The sequence below is a fragment of the Conger conger genome, chromosome 5 (assembly GCF_963514075.1).
Source record: "Conger conger chromosome 5, fConCon1.1, whole genome shotgun sequence".
NCBI classification, from domain to species: domain Eukaryota; kingdom Metazoa; phylum Chordata; class Actinopteri; order Anguilliformes; family Congridae; genus Conger; species Conger conger.
Window position 1 is genome coordinate 57,627,942 of NC_083764.1, and position 22,049 is coordinate 57,649,990.

General features: G+C 44.9%; 1 protein-coding gene across 2 annotated transcripts in view; it reads right to left on the reverse strand.

Annotated features, from left to right (window-relative positions):
* Positions 1–22,049, reverse strand: part of slc44a5a (solute carrier family 44 member 5a) — a 103,153-nt gene that overhangs the window by 28,016 nt on the left and 53,088 nt on the right. For both annotated transcript variants that reach the window (XM_061243512.1, XM_061243511.1), the window contains exons 3-4: positions 10,360–10,433; positions 4,299–4,383 (exon numbers count right to left, since the gene is read on the reverse strand). In XM_061243512.1, the coding sequence (XP_061099496.1) occupies positions 4,299–4,383; positions 10,360–10,433 (159 nt within the window). The remainder of the gene's footprint in view (positions 1–4,298; positions 4,384–10,359; positions 10,434–22,049) is intronic.

The window sequence follows — 22,049 nt, forward strand, 5'->3', positions numbered from 1 at the left end:
GCTCCAAAATAAAGGGAAGCACAGAGCTTAGAGGTCTCCCCCAGCAGAGGTAATGCATCACCCAATGCCCTGGTTGTAATGCATTAATCAGAGGCCAGGTGCCATAGTAGCACTTTAGGTCACACGCTTCGTTTCAACTAAAAAGACAGGTGCGAAGGCATTTAGAGAGACAAGTGTATTGATCTGTACTAATCACACTCCTTACCTCGTTCCAATAATTAGTAATTGGTGAGGGATTCAGCTTCTCACATTCCCTGGCCCTGCCTGTCAGATTGCAGTCATGGGGGGCTGGTCTGTTAGTCACTGGCTAGAGTCCACAGTGTTAATCCAAGTCTTACAGGGAAAGTGTGGCCCCAATTAGACTCATATACATTATGCTCGGTTAGAGTAGATTTGAAAACACTGGACATTTTACTGTGTACAAAACTAATTTCCAAGGCCAAATGTGAATTTCTGGAAGCAACAAAAACAGGCAAGCACTGCAGCCCCCCCAAAACTGTAGTGTGACACCCTTTCTCTATGGGGACATCTTCTGCCATAGGAGGTATCTGGCCTTAGTTTCTGTTGGTGCGAGGTGTAAATATGCCTGTTTCTATCTACTGAATCCTGTGTCCTTGAATCAATGGAAAAGACAAGCCAGTTAGGTATTTGGCAAACCACGATTACCTTAAGTGCCTTTGAACATGCTAATCTGTGACAAGCCCACTCAGTTCATAGATTTTTTGTCATACATAATTTTAAAATTCAGTGTGACGGAAAAACACTCAATGAACTTTGCAATATTTTCATGCAAGCGTTAATCTTAGACCTTGACATCATTAAACAGGGCTTTGATGTGAAATCCCATCAAACAGAATATGACTCATTTGAACTAAAGCATATAGGATACAAACCTACATGCCCCTGAGAATGACCATGTATAACTGTACAATTTCTAAAGGGGATTTTCAAAAATTAATGAGAAATGATCAAGGGGTAAGTTCAATTAAAACAGACATCCAGTTCGGCACCTGCTTACACAGCTAAATTATCAGTGTTAACTTAACTCTTATAGTGTACACGAGGTTCCAACTGCACTCATAAAAACAATGTTAGAGTGGAATTAACACTGTGCATCACTAACACCACTACCGGATCTGCTGTTAGAGGGCAAAAAAATGAAAATTTTTCCATATTTGTATATTTATGTTATAATCTACAGGCCTAGCCTAATAGCTTTCCCCAAGGGCCATTAGTTTCACTATTCACATCCAGGTCCTTCATCTTGCAGATTCTAATGTAAATATGGTGCTGTCCTCCGGCTATTACTGTTAACTAATTGCAGTCTATTACCTCTTGCCACTGTGAGACACACTAATTAGACTTTACATATTAGTTCTGTGTGGCCAGTTCTGAACAGTCCCCCTATCACAGTTACAATTTCCATGTTAAACAACAATGGGCTGCCTTTCTGCACTCCACTGGTTCCACTGGTAACAACGGCTTGAACCTGGCAGGTCTGGGTTGGCAGTGCCGCCCAGCGTTCTGGGACGGGTGTTTGCCTGTAAGATAACTCCACCCGAGATCTGTCTCAGTCCACGGGGTGGTACTGAACACAGACAGTGTTACACTGAATCATGGGCCACTTCAATCAGACAAAAAGCAGCAGCTCTAGTGGCAGTGGAGTCTCTATCCTCACTGGAACATCAATCTTTCCTGTCACGACGTGGGGTTTGTATTTAACGGAGCGTTAGCCCAGCCCCCGACATGCCATGCAGCGACAGAGGTATCCATCAAGATAATGGGATTCCTTTTTAACGTAATTACCCAAGGTGATTTTTTTTTTTTTTTGGGGTGGGGGGGGTGGGGGGTGGGGGGGGGTGGGTAAAAAGCAATGACCAATTTGAAATCTGCAGAGTATCTCTATCACTTCTACCTCATAAATAATGATCTGCCATCTTCTAACATGTGCCTAAAGAGCTCTGTAAATGGCTTCATATTCTATCCATGATGGTACTTTATTACCAATTAGATATGAATGAACAGCAGACAGACAACCTATTCAGGGAACTTCTAAAACCTTGAAAGACTTGGTGACCTCTATCAGTACAAAGAGCTGCAAAGTTTAGGTTTAGTTTCACCTCCACAGACAAAATACTGTAATTGTTTGTGTAGATATAATATTGACATTGCGGATAAACCTGTAAGGACACACTATCTCCTCGAAAAGCCCTTATTTCTACACAGAACCGGGTCATAATCCGTTAAGCTTCCCCGAACAGCACCAGCACGTCATTATTAACCTCCCAGATTGAAAAGCTTACTCAGATTCAGTACCCAGGAAAGAGATTCCTCTCTCGCCATGGGCTAGCACAAATCATTATCATTCACTCACAGCTGCCCAAGCCATGAAGTCTCAATGTCACCCAGGTTACGCACTGTCAATCAGGTTACGCACTGTCAAACAAGCTGTCCTCATTGGCCTGTACAGTGTGCGCATGTAGACTGCACAGCAGGATGTGACTCAATATCAAATGCAATATCAAATGCAATATATCAAATGTTTGTTCTCATCAGATTAATCTACAGGGCCCAGGTTCTTATCGATGTGGTCACTTCTAGCATTCCTTTTTACATTACATTAATGGCATTTGGCAGATGCTCTTATCCAGAGCGATGTACAGTTGATTAGACTTCCATCTAGGTTCAGGGCTACTCAACTCCACGTCCTGTGAGCAGCAGTATCTGCAGGCATTTGCTTCAACCATACGCTACACCACCTGATTTCACTAATTAGCTTATTACCTGAACCAAGCAGGTGAAATCAGGTGGTATTGCGCACGGTAGGAGTAAATGCCTGTAGAAACTGCGGCCTGCAGGACGTGGAGTTGAGTAGCGCTGCTCTAGGGTTTTCTGTGCACTTGCTTGTATGTGGCTCTGGGTAAGAGTGTCTGCCAAACGCCTGCAATGTAATGGCATGTAATGTAATATTGATTATTAAAATAATAAAAATAATAATCGCCTCATCGTCATCAGAATTTTGTGTGCAATTCATGAGTCATTCATCTCAGTGCATTGTACACGTAGAGACCATTCAACATTAATTACAAGAACACGAAACACATACTAATTCATGGTAGAGAAAATGTGCAATATTACAAGCACTGCAACGGCAGTGGGAATCAATAGAAATCGATAGCTAAAAAGGCTGACGTTAAGCGAACCGCTACCTGCTCATTCACAGAGCGGGTTCTAGCAGTATGCCACGTGCTACGCCTTAAATAACCCTGCAGATAGGAGCAGTTTTAATAAACCACTGCCTCAAAATGTGAGAAATGAGCTTTCAACACCAGAATAATTAAGCGGGAAAAAAAAATGGCTTAACGCAAAACACTCCCAAAGAGGCCTAATCCATTGTAAGTATGCCGCGCTTCAGGATGCCTGCCACAAATTTCAGAGGGCTACCACTGACTTGTGCAATGGAACATTCAACAATATTTGTAAATGTTGCAAGCTCCTGTGCACTTGCAATGGATTAGTCCTATTTCAATGGCTTTTTTAATGTAAAAATATTCAGCAGAAGGAGGCTAGATCCCAAAACAGTGAGTACTTTTGGTATGGTGCCTGAATGTTTAGCTCCCCTGAGTCCAGTTAGAGGTTCCAGGTTTTCTGATGTTCATTTAATAAGCTTTACCAAACCTTTGCAAACACAAGACTCAGCCATCCTCAGCTAATCATATGACCGAGTACACAGTGAAATTATGGGTCAGGTTTCACTGAAACAGGTTGATCTTAGCCCTGGAGAATCTCCATTCAAAATGGAATGTAATTAAATTAAAGAAATAATTTGTTATTTAGCTGATGCTTTTATCCAACGCGACTTACAGATTGATTAGACTAAGCTAGGGACAATCCTCCCCAGGAGCAATGTGGGGTTAAGGCCCTTGCCCAAGGGCCCAACAGCTGTACTGATCTAATTGTGGGTACGCCGGAGCTTGAACCGCCAACCTTCCGGGTCCCAGTCAAGGACCAGGCTTAATCTCTGTCTGTGAAACTGGCCCTATATGTATTCATTTAACCAGGTTAAAGGTTTCTCATAGTTAAGTAGGTACTGTATAAGGACAATGGGCAGAAATTTGGCCAGAGTACTGCAGTTAGGATCGGTGGCTGTTATGACTGCACAGTGGATGGCATTATCCAACACAATCAGACTCCTGATTAACCAGTGTTCACTGCACTCACACCGTGATGGGCTATTTACAGCTGGCTGGGATGAATATAGCTCCAAATCTTTTAGCACCAGCAGATGGATTACTCACGCATTGGGGGTTCCCTTCTGCCCGCAAAACTGGCCATTACTGTCGGTGGGGTACACCACCTTCCTGGGGTCACCATGAATCCAGGCTGAAAAAGAGAAAGAGGCTGTTATTCGGGGGGGGGTTTTGGTGGCATTAAGCTCGCATTGATTCTGTGATATTGTCAGCTGTGATAAATAGCAATACTTCTTTCCATGAATGAGAGTGCCTTCCTAATAATTACATCTTGCTCTAACTTCAGCTTGGAGCGAGAGAGAGAGAGAGAGAGAGAGAGGGAGAGAGAGAGGGAGAGGGAAAGGGCGATAGAGAGTGGGAGAGAGGGGAGAGAGAGGGAGAGAAAGAGAGAGGATTGATTTCTTCTCTTCCACAGGCTGGCCATTTCGTAATGAAATCACTCTAGTGATGAGGTCACTCATCTCAGAGATAGACTGCTCGGTCTGTTGATTCTACGCACCAAAGATACCATATATTTTGATTTGACCACTGTGCATGGTCCCATGACAATATATAGAAATATGAATTATCTAGACTGCATTTCAAAGAAGAAGTAGACAATCTGTGTAGTTACATTGTAATTACAGTGTAACTACCAAGTTATAAATGCTACATATCTAAATAGTTATTGTACCTACTGTGAAACATGGCCATACTAATTTGCAGTGTGTGTGTATCCGTCTGTGTGTGTGAGTGTGTGTGAGCATTAGAGCGAGAGATGAAAAATGCTGAAGTAAGAAGAAAAATGTAATTAAAAGTATAAGTCAAATCCATATTATGATATAAACCGTATGTTCGGGGCTGCACTGGGGCAGAACACTACACTTTTACAGCTTTGACGTGTGTGTGTGTGTGTGTGTGTGTGTGTGGATGTGTGTGTGTATGTGTGTGCAAGTGTGTGACTGCATGTGCGTGTGTGTGTATGTGTGGTAGAGCGAGTGTGTGTGTGTGTGCGCATGTGTGTGTGTGCGAGTGTGTGTGACTGCGTGTGTGTGTGTGCGCATGTGTGTGTGTGCGAGTCTGTGTGTCTGTGTGTCTGTGTGACTCTGTGTGTGTGTGTGTGTGTGTATGGATGTGTGTATGTGTGTGTGTGTGTGTGTGGGAAGGGCAGGCCCATGACAGGTGCTGACATGCTGTCCTGCCACCAGCAGCAGACTGGGCCCCAGCGACAGGCCTGCAGAGTCCGTCAGCAGCGTGCGAAGGCCCCGCGGAGCAGCAGTACTGTCAACCCCCCTCCCCTCTCCCCCCCTGCCCCTCCCCTCTCCTCCCTGCAACCCACAGCCCACAGCCCCTTCCCCTGCCAGCCAGCTCCTACAGCAGAGAGGGAGAGAGGGGGTGAGAGAGATGGGGAAGGAGAGAGAGGGGGGATAGAAACAGAGAGCATGAAAGAGAAAGACACAGAGAGCCAAAAAGAGAGACAGAAAGAGAGAGAGAGAGAGGGAAAGAGAAAAGGGGAATGATGGAGAGAGAGAGAAAATGAGAGAGAGAGACAGAGAGAGAGAGAGAGAGAGAGAGAGAGAGATCCATGTTTGGGGGTGAATATGTCACTCAGCCTGCTGCTGGTGGGCTGGTGGTGATGATGTCAGCAGTGCCGAGGGGAAAGAGCATCTGGCACAGTGTCTAATGGGCACAGGGGCGGATGTGTGTGTGTGTCAGTGTGTGTCAGTGTGTGTCTGTAGGCAGGCTGGAGGCCCTGCTTTTACATTTACGCCCTCAACGGGGAAATATACTGAGAGCTGAGGACAGGTCCTCCCACGGCTAAGTTTAGAGAGACACGGGTGTGAAGCTGTCCAGAGAGGTGCTGTGTGAGTCTGAGTGTTCCCCGCTTGTGTGCTGGAAGTTAGCACAGTGTCACTAGCATTATCCCCAATTTACATTCCATTAGGCTCACGAAAATGTGTGCCTGCTTGTTTTTGGTCATTTAAAATTCTTTGAATTAAGTTTTGTGAGAGTACATTTGTCTCAGGCTGTCGAACAGAGCACAAATATACTCACTGTGATACTGTTTTTTCTTACATTTCCTTTGAGGAAACCTTAAGGACTGTTTTACAAGAGTCCATCAGAAGGTGCCGTGAGCACACAGCGAGTGACAGTCTATCGTTCTGCGCTATGTTCCAGTTCCTTCCCTTCGCTGTCTCCACAAGAACAGCCATCCAATAAAAACCCTGGTTCTTACAGCACTGGACAAACAAGATAAGCAATTGCCCAAGGAAGGGCTTCATTTATTGGTTAACGTACCTCAAAATGAAAAATGAAAAAAGCTAATTAACTGCCGTTATTAACAAACAAGAAAACAAAAAAGGTTGGAAATTGCAGTAAACAAAATGACCCCTTCCCAAATTCTCCGACCGTGTGAAACGCTGTCTGCACAGCCTGGCGGGGGCCCCAGCGTGGAGCAGACGTCCCAGCAGAGAGCTGCCTTTTCGACTGGAAGTGTCCGCGGAGGAGGTGGACGCAGGGAGACAGCAAACAGGCAGAGCACACACAGGGATTCCATTATTCGCTCAATTGTTCTGGTGATACGGCCACTATTGTTAGTCTCCTCAAAGCACTTTTCTAAAATCGTTAATTAACATCTCGGTGCATTGTGGGTAACCGTTCGGGTTTGCCTGTGTACGAGGAACGGCGCTAAATGAATTCAATTCTCTTGCAGTAATTTAAGTCTCATTAATCCAGCTCTCTGCGAAATGAAACTGGGCCCACGGTTGAAAACTTCAATCCTTTATCTCTGTCAGATTTTACACTTTAATCTTGGTTCAAATAAAACAAAATTACTGGAAAATATTCTAATTCTTAGTCCGAGACATTTTTTCAGTTTCCTCCTTTGTTGCTTTTATGTGTGGGGCCCCATCCGGTGTGATGTAAAATGTTAAACAGAGGAAATAAAGTTCAAAGGACTCCCAAACCAACCCAATTTTCATCAAAGGGCTAATCAAGCCGAGCTGATAAGATTTTCCAGACCTCCAAAAACAACCCTGCCCCAGTCGCAGAGGAGAAACGTTCTTTCATGTAGTAATCTGAAAGGCCTTACAGTTACTTACACATTCAGGCAGAAAAGCTGGTCACTCACTAAGAGGAACATTTTCAAACCACTCTGTGTGAAAAAGAATCAAATTTACTGTTCTTAATAACTCAACTATATTTTCACGGCAATAACAACATTCATTTGTGTGTGTATGAGTCTGTTTGTGTGTGTGTGCATCAGTGTGTATATGTGTGTGTGTGTGTGTGTGCGCAAGTGTGTACACGTGTGTGTATAGATATAAACTTCCAGGTTTGTACGTTCAGTTTAAGATATTTCACATTTATACAACATAGAGTATAAAATAACCATCAACCTCAACACGCTCATGTGAGAAGAGAGCTTCCTGTTAAACATTTGGCGGTGATGTCAAGCTGAACTGAGTGGGTGCATATATTGTACAGTAAATAGATAAAACGGATCTCTGATTTTCTAAAACTGTCAAAATGCCATAAGGAGTGGATGCACTACGCAGCCAAATCTTAGTAACATTAACTCAGATAAACAATTCCTTACATTAAGACTTTGAACAGTGAACACGATTAAAGTGTGACAATTGTTTTGCTTTTAAGAACCATTTCTTTTAAGAACCAAACGGATCAATTCGATGTGTCGTATTTCTACGCTTCTAGGCTGAGACGGCTGATAAATTGAAATGGAGCCATGGAGGGCTGCATCAGGGGGATGATGTCATCGCCAATTTCATGTTTTGCCCAGCGTGGCGAGGAGCTCGGCGGGTGGGGGGGAGGTGGGGGTTAGTAATAAGATGACATCACTCGGAGATGCCAGCGGGCTGAGGAACCACTACATTTCACCAGTAAGTGCTCTGTTTGAAAGTGCAATTACGAGCCACCGCTCCAGAGTGAACGCATACTTACAAATTAGACTAGATCATGCCCCACAAATAGAAAGATGGCGCGATTAAAGGGATGACTCACCTGAGACGTATTCAACCCTCTTGCCACAGGAAGCTCAGATAGCCGTAAATATTTAGAGGCTTTTTGCCCCAGTCAGTTTAATGAACACTGTGTTTTATTCAGAACCCCCCATTTTATGAGTCAGAAGCCGCTGTAAACCTTGAAATATGCATCTACAATTAATAAAATATATAAATTCCAAGGCACTCAATCTCCAGAAAAAAATGAAAGCATTTATTGTATGGCTATACAATATTGTATTATCCATGCAATATAAAGGCCTTTAAATCTTTTAAATCTTTTTTCCGCAGATTGAGTGCCTTGGAGGTTCTTTGTATTTTCTTCTACATCGATATGTGAACTCCACCTCACAGTGAACATATTTTTGAGTCATCCATTTTGACAATTGTTTACCTTATTTGAAGCCAAGGTAGTGTTCCTTTATACCACAATTTGGCTTCTACAATTGGGTTGTATGGAAAAAAACGCACTTGCTACACACTATGATCAAAAGCTACAGTATATCAGTTGACCCTATGTGCTTTCAAAAGGAAATGATGTACCTTGGTACAAACAGGCAAATGTGTGCTGGTGTTCTACTACGTATCAATCAATTGGAAGGTTCTAGAGCCCCCAAGTCCCTGACCATGAATTGTTTTTGCATTTCAAAGGGAATGGGCACAATCTCACAACCCGCTCGACAGCCTCTGCTGCTCTCCTTCAAATCAGTGGTGTGCAGTTTTTTCAGTTTCGGGCTGTACGGGTTCACAGCAGACCTCCACCAAATCAACCACGCACCCACACCCAGGACAACCTCCCGAATAAGTCCCGCTCCTCCCCGGACAGGAGGGCATCCTGACACACTCGCCGCTTCCCACCACACTTATAATGACACAGTTTTTCCACAAGGGGCAGCGTTGGACAAGAGCCGTGCTTTGATCTGGGAGAGTTTCGGGGTATGAAATATTCAGGGTTGTGATAAACACGGCTTCTCTCTCTCTCTCTCCCTCTCTCTTTCTCTCTCTCTCTCTCCCCCTTTCACTCTCCCCCTTTCACTCTCTGTCTTTCTCTCTCTCCCCATGTCCCCGAGACGCAGCTAGGGAGCCGCTCCTTCTCTTACCCCTTTCTTCTTCTTCTCTTGTGTTGTGTGCCTTGTTTTGATCTGCCGGAGTCCTTGCTGTCTATTCGCTTGGAGGCACGGTTGTTAAAACCGCTGCTGCCTGCTCTTTTATCTGCTTCAATCAGTAAATCTCCACCGCAATATTTTTCCACAATGCTAAAAAAACAGCAGCCGAATACCGTCTGGTGTAATTGGGGCTTATTGGGCCCCATGGCGAAAGCTGGGAGATTGTGTCAGGCTGTATTCTTACGATTTAAGATTCCGTGGGTAACAAATGAACACAATGCTTTCTTTAGGGGGTCAATTAAATGGGACCGAGAGAGATTCCCTAAAACACAATCAATACTGCGTCAGACCATTTTAGTTTTAAACACATTTTCTCGTCAGCTTTTTAAATAAGCTTGAAGGTTCCCTCGTCAATGTGTGTTTCACAGCCGAGAACGGGGGGGAAGTGTCGGGTCTGGGGGCCTGAGCAGGTATCGAAGAGCTTCTCGAGCGTGACGACGTGTCTCGTCGTAAACATGCACCTTTTCCGCTTAAACGGGTTTCCATCCCCAGCCCCTGGTGGCCTTTACCTCTGGAAGTCACACCTGCTGTAGTCAGAGTAGCCGTCTCTAAGGGTCACTAGCGAGCGCTAGCTCCATTTCTCACTTGTCCCGCACACGTCACATAGCTCACACGCTCCAGTGCACAATCCACGGGGTGAGAACACAGACCCGGCATCCAAGATGTTTTCGTTCTGCGCTTTGTTGATTGATACGAGGCGGTACGGTTGGGAACCACAAATAAGTCCAATCGAAAGGTCAAATTTTCAGCTTTGTGAGGTAAACAGCGGAAAAAGGCGAAAAGCAAGAATCTGCAGCCCAAACATATCCAAGCCTAGAACTGAGAAGAACAAGATGTGCTGCTGTTGCCCATGGCCATGGGGGCTTGCTAGGCCATGACTGAGATGTCACCTGTAAATGGGCCTGTTACGAGACGTCTGATGAAACGTGTGGCAACTCTACTCACCCACGGTTCCCAGGGCGATGTAGCCAAGGATGACGATGATGAAGAGCACACAGCACAGCACGTCGGTGCAGCTCCTGCAGAGGAGGCAGAACAGAGATTGGGTGTGTTAGCCGCGGACGGCGCCCTTTTATCAAACACAACAAGAAAAGACAGGTCAATAGGTGCAGGTCACGCGATTCAGTAGGGAATAGCATCTGCCTTTCGATGGGCCACTGCTATCTAAGCCCTGAGATTAGATTTTGAAGCAGCAGGTAGCTGGGTGACCAATCAGACCAACTCAATACTCAACATGGTTTGACTAGCTCAAGCTAGCTTTTGACACAGCTGCTAGCTGGTACTTCGAGCGGGTCAATGAAATGCATGGACCAGGCCAGCATTTAAGCTCAGTCTCCATATCTTAGTTGTTATTTAACCATACGTTTCACCACCCCCTCCCCCCTTTTTTTTTAATTGCTCCAAATTTGGAATGCGTTGGTTTTTGTCTTCTCGCAGTTCGGGAGAGAGCGAAGCCAAACATGTCCGCTCCTCCAAAGCGCGTTTCTGGCAGCTGCCACTTCTGTTCCCTCTGCAGTCCAAGAGCTGAGCGGTGGCATCATTACTTATGGGGGAAGGAGGGGGGAGTACACTTCAGCCACAGCTGCTCCAGGTAGACGAGTGCCAGACTGACCAGACGTCCTCTTGTACAACCCAGCCAACTAAATCCTCTCTCCCAGGGCAACGCTAAGGGCCATCACTCAGCACCGGCAGAGAATTTAATACCAGACCATGCGGCTCATCACTGAAAGCCAGGGCACTAGCAGCACGAGCCACTGCCACTATCAATGCCAGAGGTGGAAAAGTCAGGAGCAGAAAGTAGAGGTACTCCACAGTATTTTGCTCCAATCACCTTGAATTTGCTAATTAGTGCGATTCTTGGGCCAGGAGGTAGAGCTAATTAGTGAAATCCACTAACTGAGTTCTTGGAACTCAGACACACGGCAGGACTTACTTTCTGACCCCTAGACCTTCCACCTCTGATCAATGCTCACATTATATTCTTTACTGAGTTAACCCAAGAAATGTGTAATGCTTGAATACAAGAGCATATGTTTTCTACAATATACAAATGTGTGCAAGTAGTATCACAGCTGACATCAGCGCAATAAAAAGTCCAGCCCTGTGGCAACTTCCCAAAATAACGTTTAAATGCCGAGAATCACCAGCCACCTCCGTGACATCATGCATTAACTTCAGCATTTACTCTTCCAAGACTTCTCATTATACCACTTTGTCGAAAAACAGCCGGGAGAAGAGAGAAGAAACCAGCCGTCTCAAAGCTGGAGATGAAAAACGTTAACCTCAGCAATCTGTTTTGAGTTCCCACATAAGACGCCCCCGTCCTGTAGTGTTGCGAGGGAGCTGCCTGGATCCGTCGGCGCTCTCTCCCATCAGGATTCTCCGCGCGTCGGGCCTGTCGGGAGGATCCGGTCCTTCCGGGGACGGAGGGAGAAGGTTTTCCACAGGAGTGCTGTGAGCAGCAGATTGCCTTGAGGAAGTCTTCTTATCTTACAACCCTCGGAGGAACTGTCACTCCCCTCTACCCGTGCCCTTCCTCACAGGCTCCGAGGCCACGCGCCTCTCTCTTCTCTTCAAAAACAGCACAGACCAAAAAAAAAAACCCAAACCTCCTCAGGGCCCAGGGAGGTGCATACACGAAACCTCTGCCCCCTATAACAAAACAGCAACTATGGTCGTTCACCATCAGTCTCATAGGTCAGTCCCTCTATGACCTCAACCAACACACCTCTCTTGTACAGTACCCCAGCACTACCTCAAAGCCAAGATGGCCACAGCCACAGTAATATCCCTACCTCACTTTGTTTGGTCCTCGTCAATATCTCATATTGCTTATCCTCCCTAATCTGTTTTTTTTTTTGTTGTTGTTGCCCATTAGCAGTTATGTTTTCCCAAACTATTTTTGGCCCCCGAATTGTACAAAATGATTTGCATGCTAATTATATTTCCATTCTAACACATAGATAATAGATTCTCAGAATAGTTTTCCAAAAGCTTTTTGTAACTTTTTTTGTTTGTTCATAATTGCGGTTGTGCTGTAAATCCCCCTAGATAATACAGCGAATAACCCAGAACATTTTTTCACATTATTTTACCTTTTCTGTAACCTTGTGGTAACAAGATAACAGCACAGCAGTCTCTGAGATGCGGTAGAAATATTTTTGGTTGGCTGGGAAGAGCGCATGCAGATTTATAAGTAAGTGCTGCACTATCATAATTACTGCCAACTATATTTAGCTGTTTACCAGAATTGTGAGCCTATGTTTATGCAGATATGAAGATGCATGTTGAAGAGCCTGACTTTTGTGTGTGCATATCCATGCAGTATAATACATGTATAACAATACTGTATAACTGCAACACAACCTTTAAACCATGTTACAGTAACCCCCCCCCCCCCACCCTTTCCAAAGACATGTACTTATGAAATTAATTCAAACGTCCATTTTAATCTGGTATTCAGTTATTTAGTATTTTCATACTTGAGTGGATATTTTCATGCTCATTCAAGTCCATTCCTCTAAATTATGACAAGGAATTATGAGTGTACATTGAAAATATTCCTACATGACCATTCACAGATCCATAACATAACATTCACCCACATAGCATTTTAAAGGGAATCCTACATTGCTTGTCATATTTTATTCAGATGTATATTTTTTTATTATGCATGTAAATGTGCTCAATGCTAAAGCACACAAGGCATCCATTTATAACAATGACGACCAATACCCGCAGCTGAGGTTTTCACCATTCAGTAACAAAGCCCTCCCTGCTACCATATCCACCCACCCCAAAAAAACCCAACTGGACCCCTCCCACTCCCGTGCCCTTAGCGCTGGTCCCTCCAGAGCTGAGAGGGGGCTTTTGTGCTCCTTTTCTTTGTCCAAAGAGAGACATTTTAAATAAATGCCCTTTTCGGGGGGTAACAGATTCACTACTTTCCTTCCTTCCAATCCTGACCCCCCCCCCCCCCCCTCCCCTCCCCCCCCCCTCAGTCAGGGCCTGAACTGCCTCCTGATCCGTATCATGGAATAACCAGGACAGCTGCGGTAGCCATGGGAACCAAGACCCGCTCAACCTGTGACCGCACTGTGGCTCATGTGATGATGACAACATTGTGAATGGACCAATAGTGGGAGGGGAAAAAACTGCCCCTCACTTCTGGTACATGGACAGTGGACGTGCGGTATAGAATTCTGCTAAGAAGTACAGTACAGCAGGGTTCCAAAACTGGGGTACGAGCACAGGGGGTCCTCAAAAAAAGGGGGAAAATTATTTATTTTCAGTTATTTTCAGAAAAAAAGTTTTTATTTCACAAAACAAAAACACTTGTGTTTCATGAAATTGTGTTCATTTCAGCATATTAAATATACATCTGATAAAAACAGTGTTGGTAATATTGTGATCGTGATAATGAAATATTTATGTAGGAATAGCTACTAGTAGAGCCAAGAAGTGCTGTCATTTATTTCTGATGACAGAATTTGGACAAGTTTCCAAGTGAATCTATTTTTAACTCAATTTCTGGCAGCAAAATAATTGCTTATTTACTGAAACTACATTTTGTTAGGAACTGTAATCACTATCTATTATAAATAATAAAAATCCTGTAATTATTATTAAACAGTGTAAGGGGCAACTACCCGTACTTCGTAAAACATAAAGCATCAATACAATTGCAATAAAATAGCTTTCTGTATCAAGTGATGGCAAATAATTAATGTTTTAATGATTTATACTCAGACAGCTGTGATGAAGATTCATTCATGTTTGGTTGTTTACTTTACGTCAGAAGTTATTGAGCCCCCAGATATTTATTAATTTGCTAATTTATTTACTTGTGGTCTACATCCCTCATGTGACCTGGAGGTGATGAAATAACAGATCATTATATAAAACATGCAACACACAAGGATGAACCCAGACTCTCATGGGTTCCCTGCAGAAGAAACCTGGTTTCCTGGGACAATGAATGTGTCCATGAAGCAAAATACAACCTGGTATATATTTAAGCATGTGTAATTTACGATGACTGTATGTGTTGCTTAGAACAGCACTTCATGTGCATTTTACTAGTTATGGATGTGATGCTTTAACTTGTGGAAGAACCTATGCACTTGTAAGTCGCTTTGGATTAAAAGCGTCTGCCAAATGACTAAAATGTAAAATGGTAAATGGTAAATGGTTGGCATTTATATAGCGCCTTTATCCAAAGCGCTGTACAACTTCTCATTCACTCATTCATACACACACACCGACGGCAGTTGGCAGCCATGCAAGGCACCGACCAGCTCGTTAAGAGCAATTGGGGGTTAGGTAAATAGCAGATTATGAGTTTTTATGCATTGTTAATGAATTCTCAATCAGGGTCATCAGCCTTTGCCATTGATCTGGGAATGATGTCATCTGCCACTTCTTACCCCACCGCGGTTTAGAAAGGGAGCTTGCACGGATGAGTCAGGAGAGCATGCAGCTCAGCAGGCAGATTCGCAAGCCCCCAATCAACCAGCAGGGGTCGCTGGTACATGATGACACATTCTCATCCCAATCGACTGTTCGCACCCCCCCCACCCCCTCATTACAGTTTCCCCCGGTTACAGTTGGCTCTGGCACAGATTTTATGACAGACCATGGGAGTCATCCATGCTTTAGAACAGTGCTTTAAAGGGGCAGTTCACCCCCCAAAATTTTTTTAGAATGTTTACATCCCGAGTACTGTCTATTCGAAGTACACCAGTATTCTGGGACAAAATGTAAAATTTTTTGATCAGTGTTTTAGCCGACTGTTTGCGACGTAATGAAAGTGTACATGTTAGCCAATTGTCACATCTCGGTGAAAATATCTGGATGATACTAGTACTCTGGGTGGAAACATACTTTAATTTCCAATTTTTTGGGTGAACTGTCCCTTTAAGAAGAAGAGCCACCTGGCAAACCCCCACATTATGAGTATAAATGAGTCACTCACAGCAGGGTATATTTACCCACAATCCCTGACTGAGGGAAAGCGGCTGATGTCCTCAGTCGTTGCTACACTTTCCGGCTCTGCACACACACACACAGCCCGTCTCCATGCCCCAGTTATGGTCCGCCTGCTCCAAAAACAAGCACCGCAAATCTATACACTGTGGCACGGCATCCGACACATTTCCATTATCGGCGCTGACTGGCATTCGCTGAATGTCAAACCATAAAAGGGTTTAATGATCGCTCCCAATCGCAGTGGTCCTCTACAAATGGCGGACATACTTCAAAAGACAAGCCTTTTCGCAGACTTGAATCTAAATTGTGGTCATTTCGATGAATTGATGGTTTGGGTAGCCTATGGTTAACAGTAAGGTTCTCCACCTCACTCTGGGAAAGGCCGTCATATTTAAATGATGTGACCTAAACATAACACCCGTCTTGTTGGGAAATCAGAATGTGAGATCTTTCACATTCAATCCCGTTTTTTTATTTATAACATTGAGTCAGAAGCCCTTTAAATAATTCCACAGACACCGGCATTAACCTGCAGTCCGGCTTGACATTTTACAGCTCGGGTGTTGAACATTAAAATGGAGGAGCTCTGTGAATCTTTCCTTTAGACTTCCAACTCGGGGCGGTGGAAATCTTAGGAAGAGCCCAAAACTGAAAGTGCAAAGGGATGCATTGGCATGCGAATGTCAATGGGCATCGACCGGTTGAGGCTTGTGCGAGAGAGACGCCCACAGGGAAGAACGCGGTTAATATTCGACCAAGGCTGGACGACGCCCGGCTCCCCATCCCTTGCAACAAGCCGCAGGCACCCCGCCAAGCCAACTAGGCAGACAGCCCTCAGCAGAAAAACAGATCACCCCCCCCCCCCCGCGCTCTGGTCCCCCTGGCTAATCTCCACGCTCCCTGCAATCTGCGATGGCACACATCAGATACAAAATGGTGCATCTGAACACAGGCTCTCACGGGCTCCCTGCAGAAGAAAAATAATAACACCCCGCATGTGTAATACAAAAACAAATTAAAAATGAACAAGAGAGGCGGCCCAAAAAAGTTTGTTACCCCTAAAGTGAGCAATGTGCATTACCTGTTTATCGAGGACACGCATTCTAGTTTGGCGCAAGTTTTGTTCCATTTCAGAATATTCTGTGCCGCTGAAGCAGGTTGTGACATCTGGCGGGGGCTAACATTTCACACGAAGGCCGTTTGATAGAAGGTTTTTAAATGATGCAGCCTCTATTAGCACGCCCGCATATGCTGTGGATTACTCTGTGAAGAGCTGATCGTGAAGTGCCCTAATTCTGCATATATCAAACACAGCCCCAGGCAGAACAAGAACAAAAACAAGTGAGAAGAGGAAGGTCTGTGAGATAAGCTGAGCCAGAGAGGGTTGAAAAGAGGGAAACTTTTCCCCCACTCGTCTTGATTTAAAGGTAATATATTAAATATCAAGCAAAATAGTCTCATATGAATATGATGGAAAGAATATAATGAACATATAAGTAGTTAGTATACAACTATAAATTGTATAGTATACTATTGTATACTATAGTAGATAGTACACAATTACTACAGTGGGGAGCAGGGCATTTAATCTATTCACTTGACATGGACAGGAAAGGGCTATAATTGGGCTATAATTGAGAAAAATAACAGATTTAAATGAAACATGTTCATTGAAGAACATTTTAATCACATATTTGTGACCTTGTACCTTAAAGGGTTAACATAAAGGGTTAATGCAGCTTTTTTAAAGTTTTGTTTTGCTGAGGCCTGGTCTGTTACTGTTCCCAGGTGTTACTTAGAATTACCGTCGCGCTGCCACTGTGTTTTACCAACAGAGCACTGTTTCCACCGCACACCATCGACTGTATTTACATGTACTTCTCTGAGAAGGATTTGTGTTTGGGTTTTACAGACCTAATCCGGCACAGTTTGTTTGTCAGAACGATGAGTAAACTGTGATGTTCCCGGAGAAACCACCAGGATCCCGGTGGCCGTGTGTGTGGGCTAGCGCCACTCTGATGCGCGAACGTCAATCAAGCCACCACCACCCCTCCCCCCCCACCCTCCCAGAAGTCGCGATGACTCGCTGAAGCCTATTTTTTATTTTTATTTTTTTTGCCAGATCATAAGGAATGTGTAGTCACCAGACATCTCTGGCGCTGTATATTGAGAAGATAAACTCAATGAAGGAGTTGTGAGTGGTTTAATGACGTCTCTAAATCTTGCGAGTGCTGTTGAGGTGCATCCTCAGCAGCCTGCCTGACAGAGATAATGAGAGTCAACAGGAAGGAGATCACACAGAGGGAAAGATAAACTGCGTGCTTACAGGGGAATGTACTTTTGCCAGTTGGAGAACTATAGGCATATCAATATGTGCTAGAAGATTCTGAGAGGAACTTTCTAGAACCGGATCTTAGCGTAAGCTAGAGAGACGGCTCACTGAAGCCGTGGAACTGCCATGCCACAGGAAGAGCTTAACTCTGATTGAGGTCAATCCAGCTTTATACCATAATAACACCTTCAATATCTTTTTTACCCCATAAACAGATACCCAAGGCTAATTCGAAAGCACTCAATTAATACTTGAGCGGGATAAAGTTAATTATGTAAGCCCTCAAAAAAAAAAGGTTAAATAAATGTGTGAAGAGGAAAAATTTAGCCAATGCCAGCGAAATCATTTGTGTTTTCCATTGAACGTGTCAAGACAATCCTCCTCAGTTAGACGCAAACACTGAGGCCTAAATATAATTTTAGACGTTGCTGATCGTTTACTGTATGGAAGAAAAATGTTTGCAGATGTGCCAATGTTTTATTTATATTGTCAGATTATGTCTTTTTCTTTGTGTATGTATGCTATGCCTACTTCTTAATTGTACCTTGGGATGAATTACATTTTCTGAATTGAATTGAATTGAATTGAATTGAATTGAATTGAATTGAATTGAATTGAATTGAATTGAATTGAATTGAATTGAATTGAATTGAATTGAATTGAATTGAATTGAATTAGGGAAAACGTTCACAGGTTTCTGGTCTGAATCACTGCCTTTGAAGCGTGTAAGAGTATCCCTGGTGCGAGGCACAGCTGGTGTTCAGAGCAGTGACTCACTGGGGTCAGGCACACCATGGCAGCTCAGCACACAGCAAAATGTTCACTGTTAATTCAACTCTAACAGAGTATATATATGAGCCCAAATCACGACCGTATGTACTCATTCAATTACCACTGAACATTTCATCCGGGAAGATGGAACTTCATTATCTTTTTAATCTTTTAATTGGAAAACGAATAAAAAAACTTGATCGCAAAAGTTTTCACTGGATCGCACACTAAGCATTCATTTTACTGTGTACTCTCGGAACAGTAGCTCTAGCCGAGCACCGAGATAAGACCTGGCGTCCGCTTCCAAACACAAAAACCGAGAGAGCAGCCGGATGGAGCACTGACAGACCCCCCCTAAACCCACCCACCCACCCCGGCCCACCTGCCTTTCTCTGGAACAAGCCTGCCGAAACGCAGGCTGCTCGGACACACCCATCCCCCTCGCCTGCTTCACATGGAGAGGTGGTGCAGGCAGGTCGGAGAGATCATCCTCTGACTCTACCCCAGGCACTGACTGAGCACAGGCCTGAGCACTGTCTATTTATGCACTTGCAGTATTCGGCAGTATTTACAGATGTTGGCAAGTACGGGCAGTAATTCAGTCCTTTTGGACTTCATGAAGGTCCAGCTCAGACCTGGATATTTCCTTTTCACAAATGGAGCGATGGATCTACAGGGGCCAAGGGTGTACACAGAATGGTCATCTGTAACCATTAAAGATGGATTTACAACCCCCACTCCCCACTCTTCGTCCTCAAATACACTGGATAACCGATTCAGAACAAGCTTTCACTGTGAGCGACTGACTGACAACGTTTCTTCAGACGGGGTACTCATTACCATTGTCTCAGTGATCCTCTACATGCCGTTTGAACGTGATAAACAGAGTCTTGATCATTGCCTTTTCTTATTTAAGGTGGCATATCTGGGCCAGGCAACGGGAATCTTGATTCTTACATCCTTTCTGTTTGCAATTAGGGCTAGTTAATTCTTGATACAGGGAACTGAATATGCTGCTTCAGAGCAGACCAAATCTGGCTTGAGCCCATCGCAAATCACTCGCGCCTTGGCGCACCAATCAGGCGGCGAAATGGGGCGCTTTCCCATAACCTCCAGCTGCAGTAAAATGGAGCCTGATTAGGCGGCCTCTCCAGGTTGGCCTGTTTAATAAGCATCGGGAAAATTTTCCATTAATCTGATCTTGGCGCTAATTACGCCGTTATGCTTTCCCGACCGGAGCGGAGCGGCTTTTGGGCCGAGCCCCCTCTCCCAGGCATCTCGGCTTTCAGGGCCCGCTCTTTTAATGAAGACGAGGATAAAGGCAGCAGGCATAATGAAGCAGAGGGATACCTTCGTTCTTCGTCTTCGCAAAGGGCTCCTAAAGAAACGAGCCGCGCCGTAAACGAGCACGTACTCTGAATCAACGCCGAGAGGGGACTGATTTTTGAAGTTCGTTTGGAGCAGCGGAGCCCAATCACGTGCCGCGGAGGGCCAAGGCCAGCGTTTCGCAGGTTTTCATTCAGACCAATCACTACACCTGCTGATTTCCCTCATTAACACACCTTCACAGAGAAGGGAAGTAATCAGGGAAATCAGCAGGTGAAGTGATTGGTTGGAGTGAAAACTTGCATATTTGTGGTATTCCATGGCACGTGATTGGGCACCGTTGATTTAGATGGTCCACACGAGGAGGTGCCCGTCAGCTGTTTTGGCACACACAGTTTTAATTATTTCATTTTAATTATTTACTTTATTTATACAGGGTAGGTTGATTGAGCACACACGCTCATTTACAGCAGCCTAACCTGATGTCTTTGGATGGTGGGAGGAAACCCACACAGGCATGGGGAGAGCGTGCACACTCCCACAGAAAGGCCCTAGTCGAGATTTTAACCAAAGACCTTCTTACTGTGAGACACCAGTGTTATCCACTGCACCACCCTGCCGTCAACAGTGTCTTCCGCAACCCCCCAAAAATAACCCGCTCCCGCCCTCTCCCTCTCTCTCTCTCCCTCCGGCTGCTGAATAATTGAACGTTTCTCTGCATACTGGAGGCTCGTGCCCCCCGTACAGGCGAGATTCAGCCCAGAGCGGGCCGACCCAGGCCTGCCCCAGCAACACAGACCCAAGGAGGGAGCAATTTTCCGGGCCGGGAGCGCCGAAAACGGATCCTCGCAGCCAGCGCTCGGCGAAAACCCCCTCCTCCCCTCCGACCCCCGCCCCGGGAGAGCCAGGAGGAGACAGCGGGATTGATCGCCCTCCTCTCTCGCTCTGTCCACCCCGCTTGCCTGCAGATTAATCCCTGGCACAGTGTCAGAATCCATAGCCGGAGAAAGAGTAACCTGGGTAGAGGTCCTGTCCTTATTATAAAGGCCCAGCCCACCACTTTATTAATCATTAAATCATGAACAGCAACATATTACAGTCGTGAGCAAGAAGTAAGTGTGTCCCCCAGTGCTGGAGGACTGGAGGTAGGGCGGGATTCTGCTCTGATTTATTCTACTCTGATTCATGGACATGTTCTCAGCAGAATACAAAAATATCTTCTTCAACTTCACTTTCTTATCCACAACACTGTCAGTGAAACCAAAAGCTGAATTATAAGTTGTAATTATATAACTAAGAACGAACACATTACTGTTACTTTGTAGAGCTATGACTGCTTTGATGTAGAGCAACCGTCAAAAAAATCAAGGATTAATTAGTAAAACCCTCTCATATATTAAGAAAGCATTCTAACATTTTCAAATATGAAAGGTCACACTGCCAAGTTTTCAGAGGCCATTCTCCAATCAGAATCCACAATAGCCACTCAGCCTGGCCAATCAAACCCCTCTCATCCCAGAGCTCTCATTCAGCGGCTCCGCGGCTCTTTGATGTAGATCTCCAGGTAAGTGTGTCCACTAATTAAGTCGTGCCACATTTTCCCCTTTTAAAATGTCAGAGAGTTATATGGCTTTTTCCCCCATTACAACGAGCCTTGGCAGAAGTCCCCCTGATTAATTCTTCCTTGGCTGACTCCCTGGGCTATGCTAAGCACCCTGATAACAAGCTGTCAATATACGAGGACGCTCTCCCGGGGTGACCCCGCCAAGGGCTGACAATGAATCCTGCTTTCCGGATAGTTCCGCGCTGAGCTCGCTCCGCCTCGCCATCAGGATTTAACGCTCAATAACTCCCCCCCGCGCAACACGGGGTGAGGCGGGGGTCTCCTCACCTGCGGAAACCCCCCGCCGTGGACCCGGGAGAACATTTTGGTTACATGACCGATGTCATTTTAACTAAGCGTCTAGATTATCTCCGCTGGCATCTGGACGCAGAGTGATGTCATGAAGAACGACTCCTCGGGAGTTGCCCCGGTGATTGATGGCGAGCTTCTAAATTACTTTTGGCACACTCTGGAAAACAGAACGGCAGCAGCCCACCCCAGCCAAGGCGGAGAGGAGCGGTAATTTATGCCCCTGCTTTCAGGAGTTATTAGCACATATAATGTCATTTTATAAATCACCCATCTTGGGCCAGCTGCTTGTCTTTCCGTCATGGT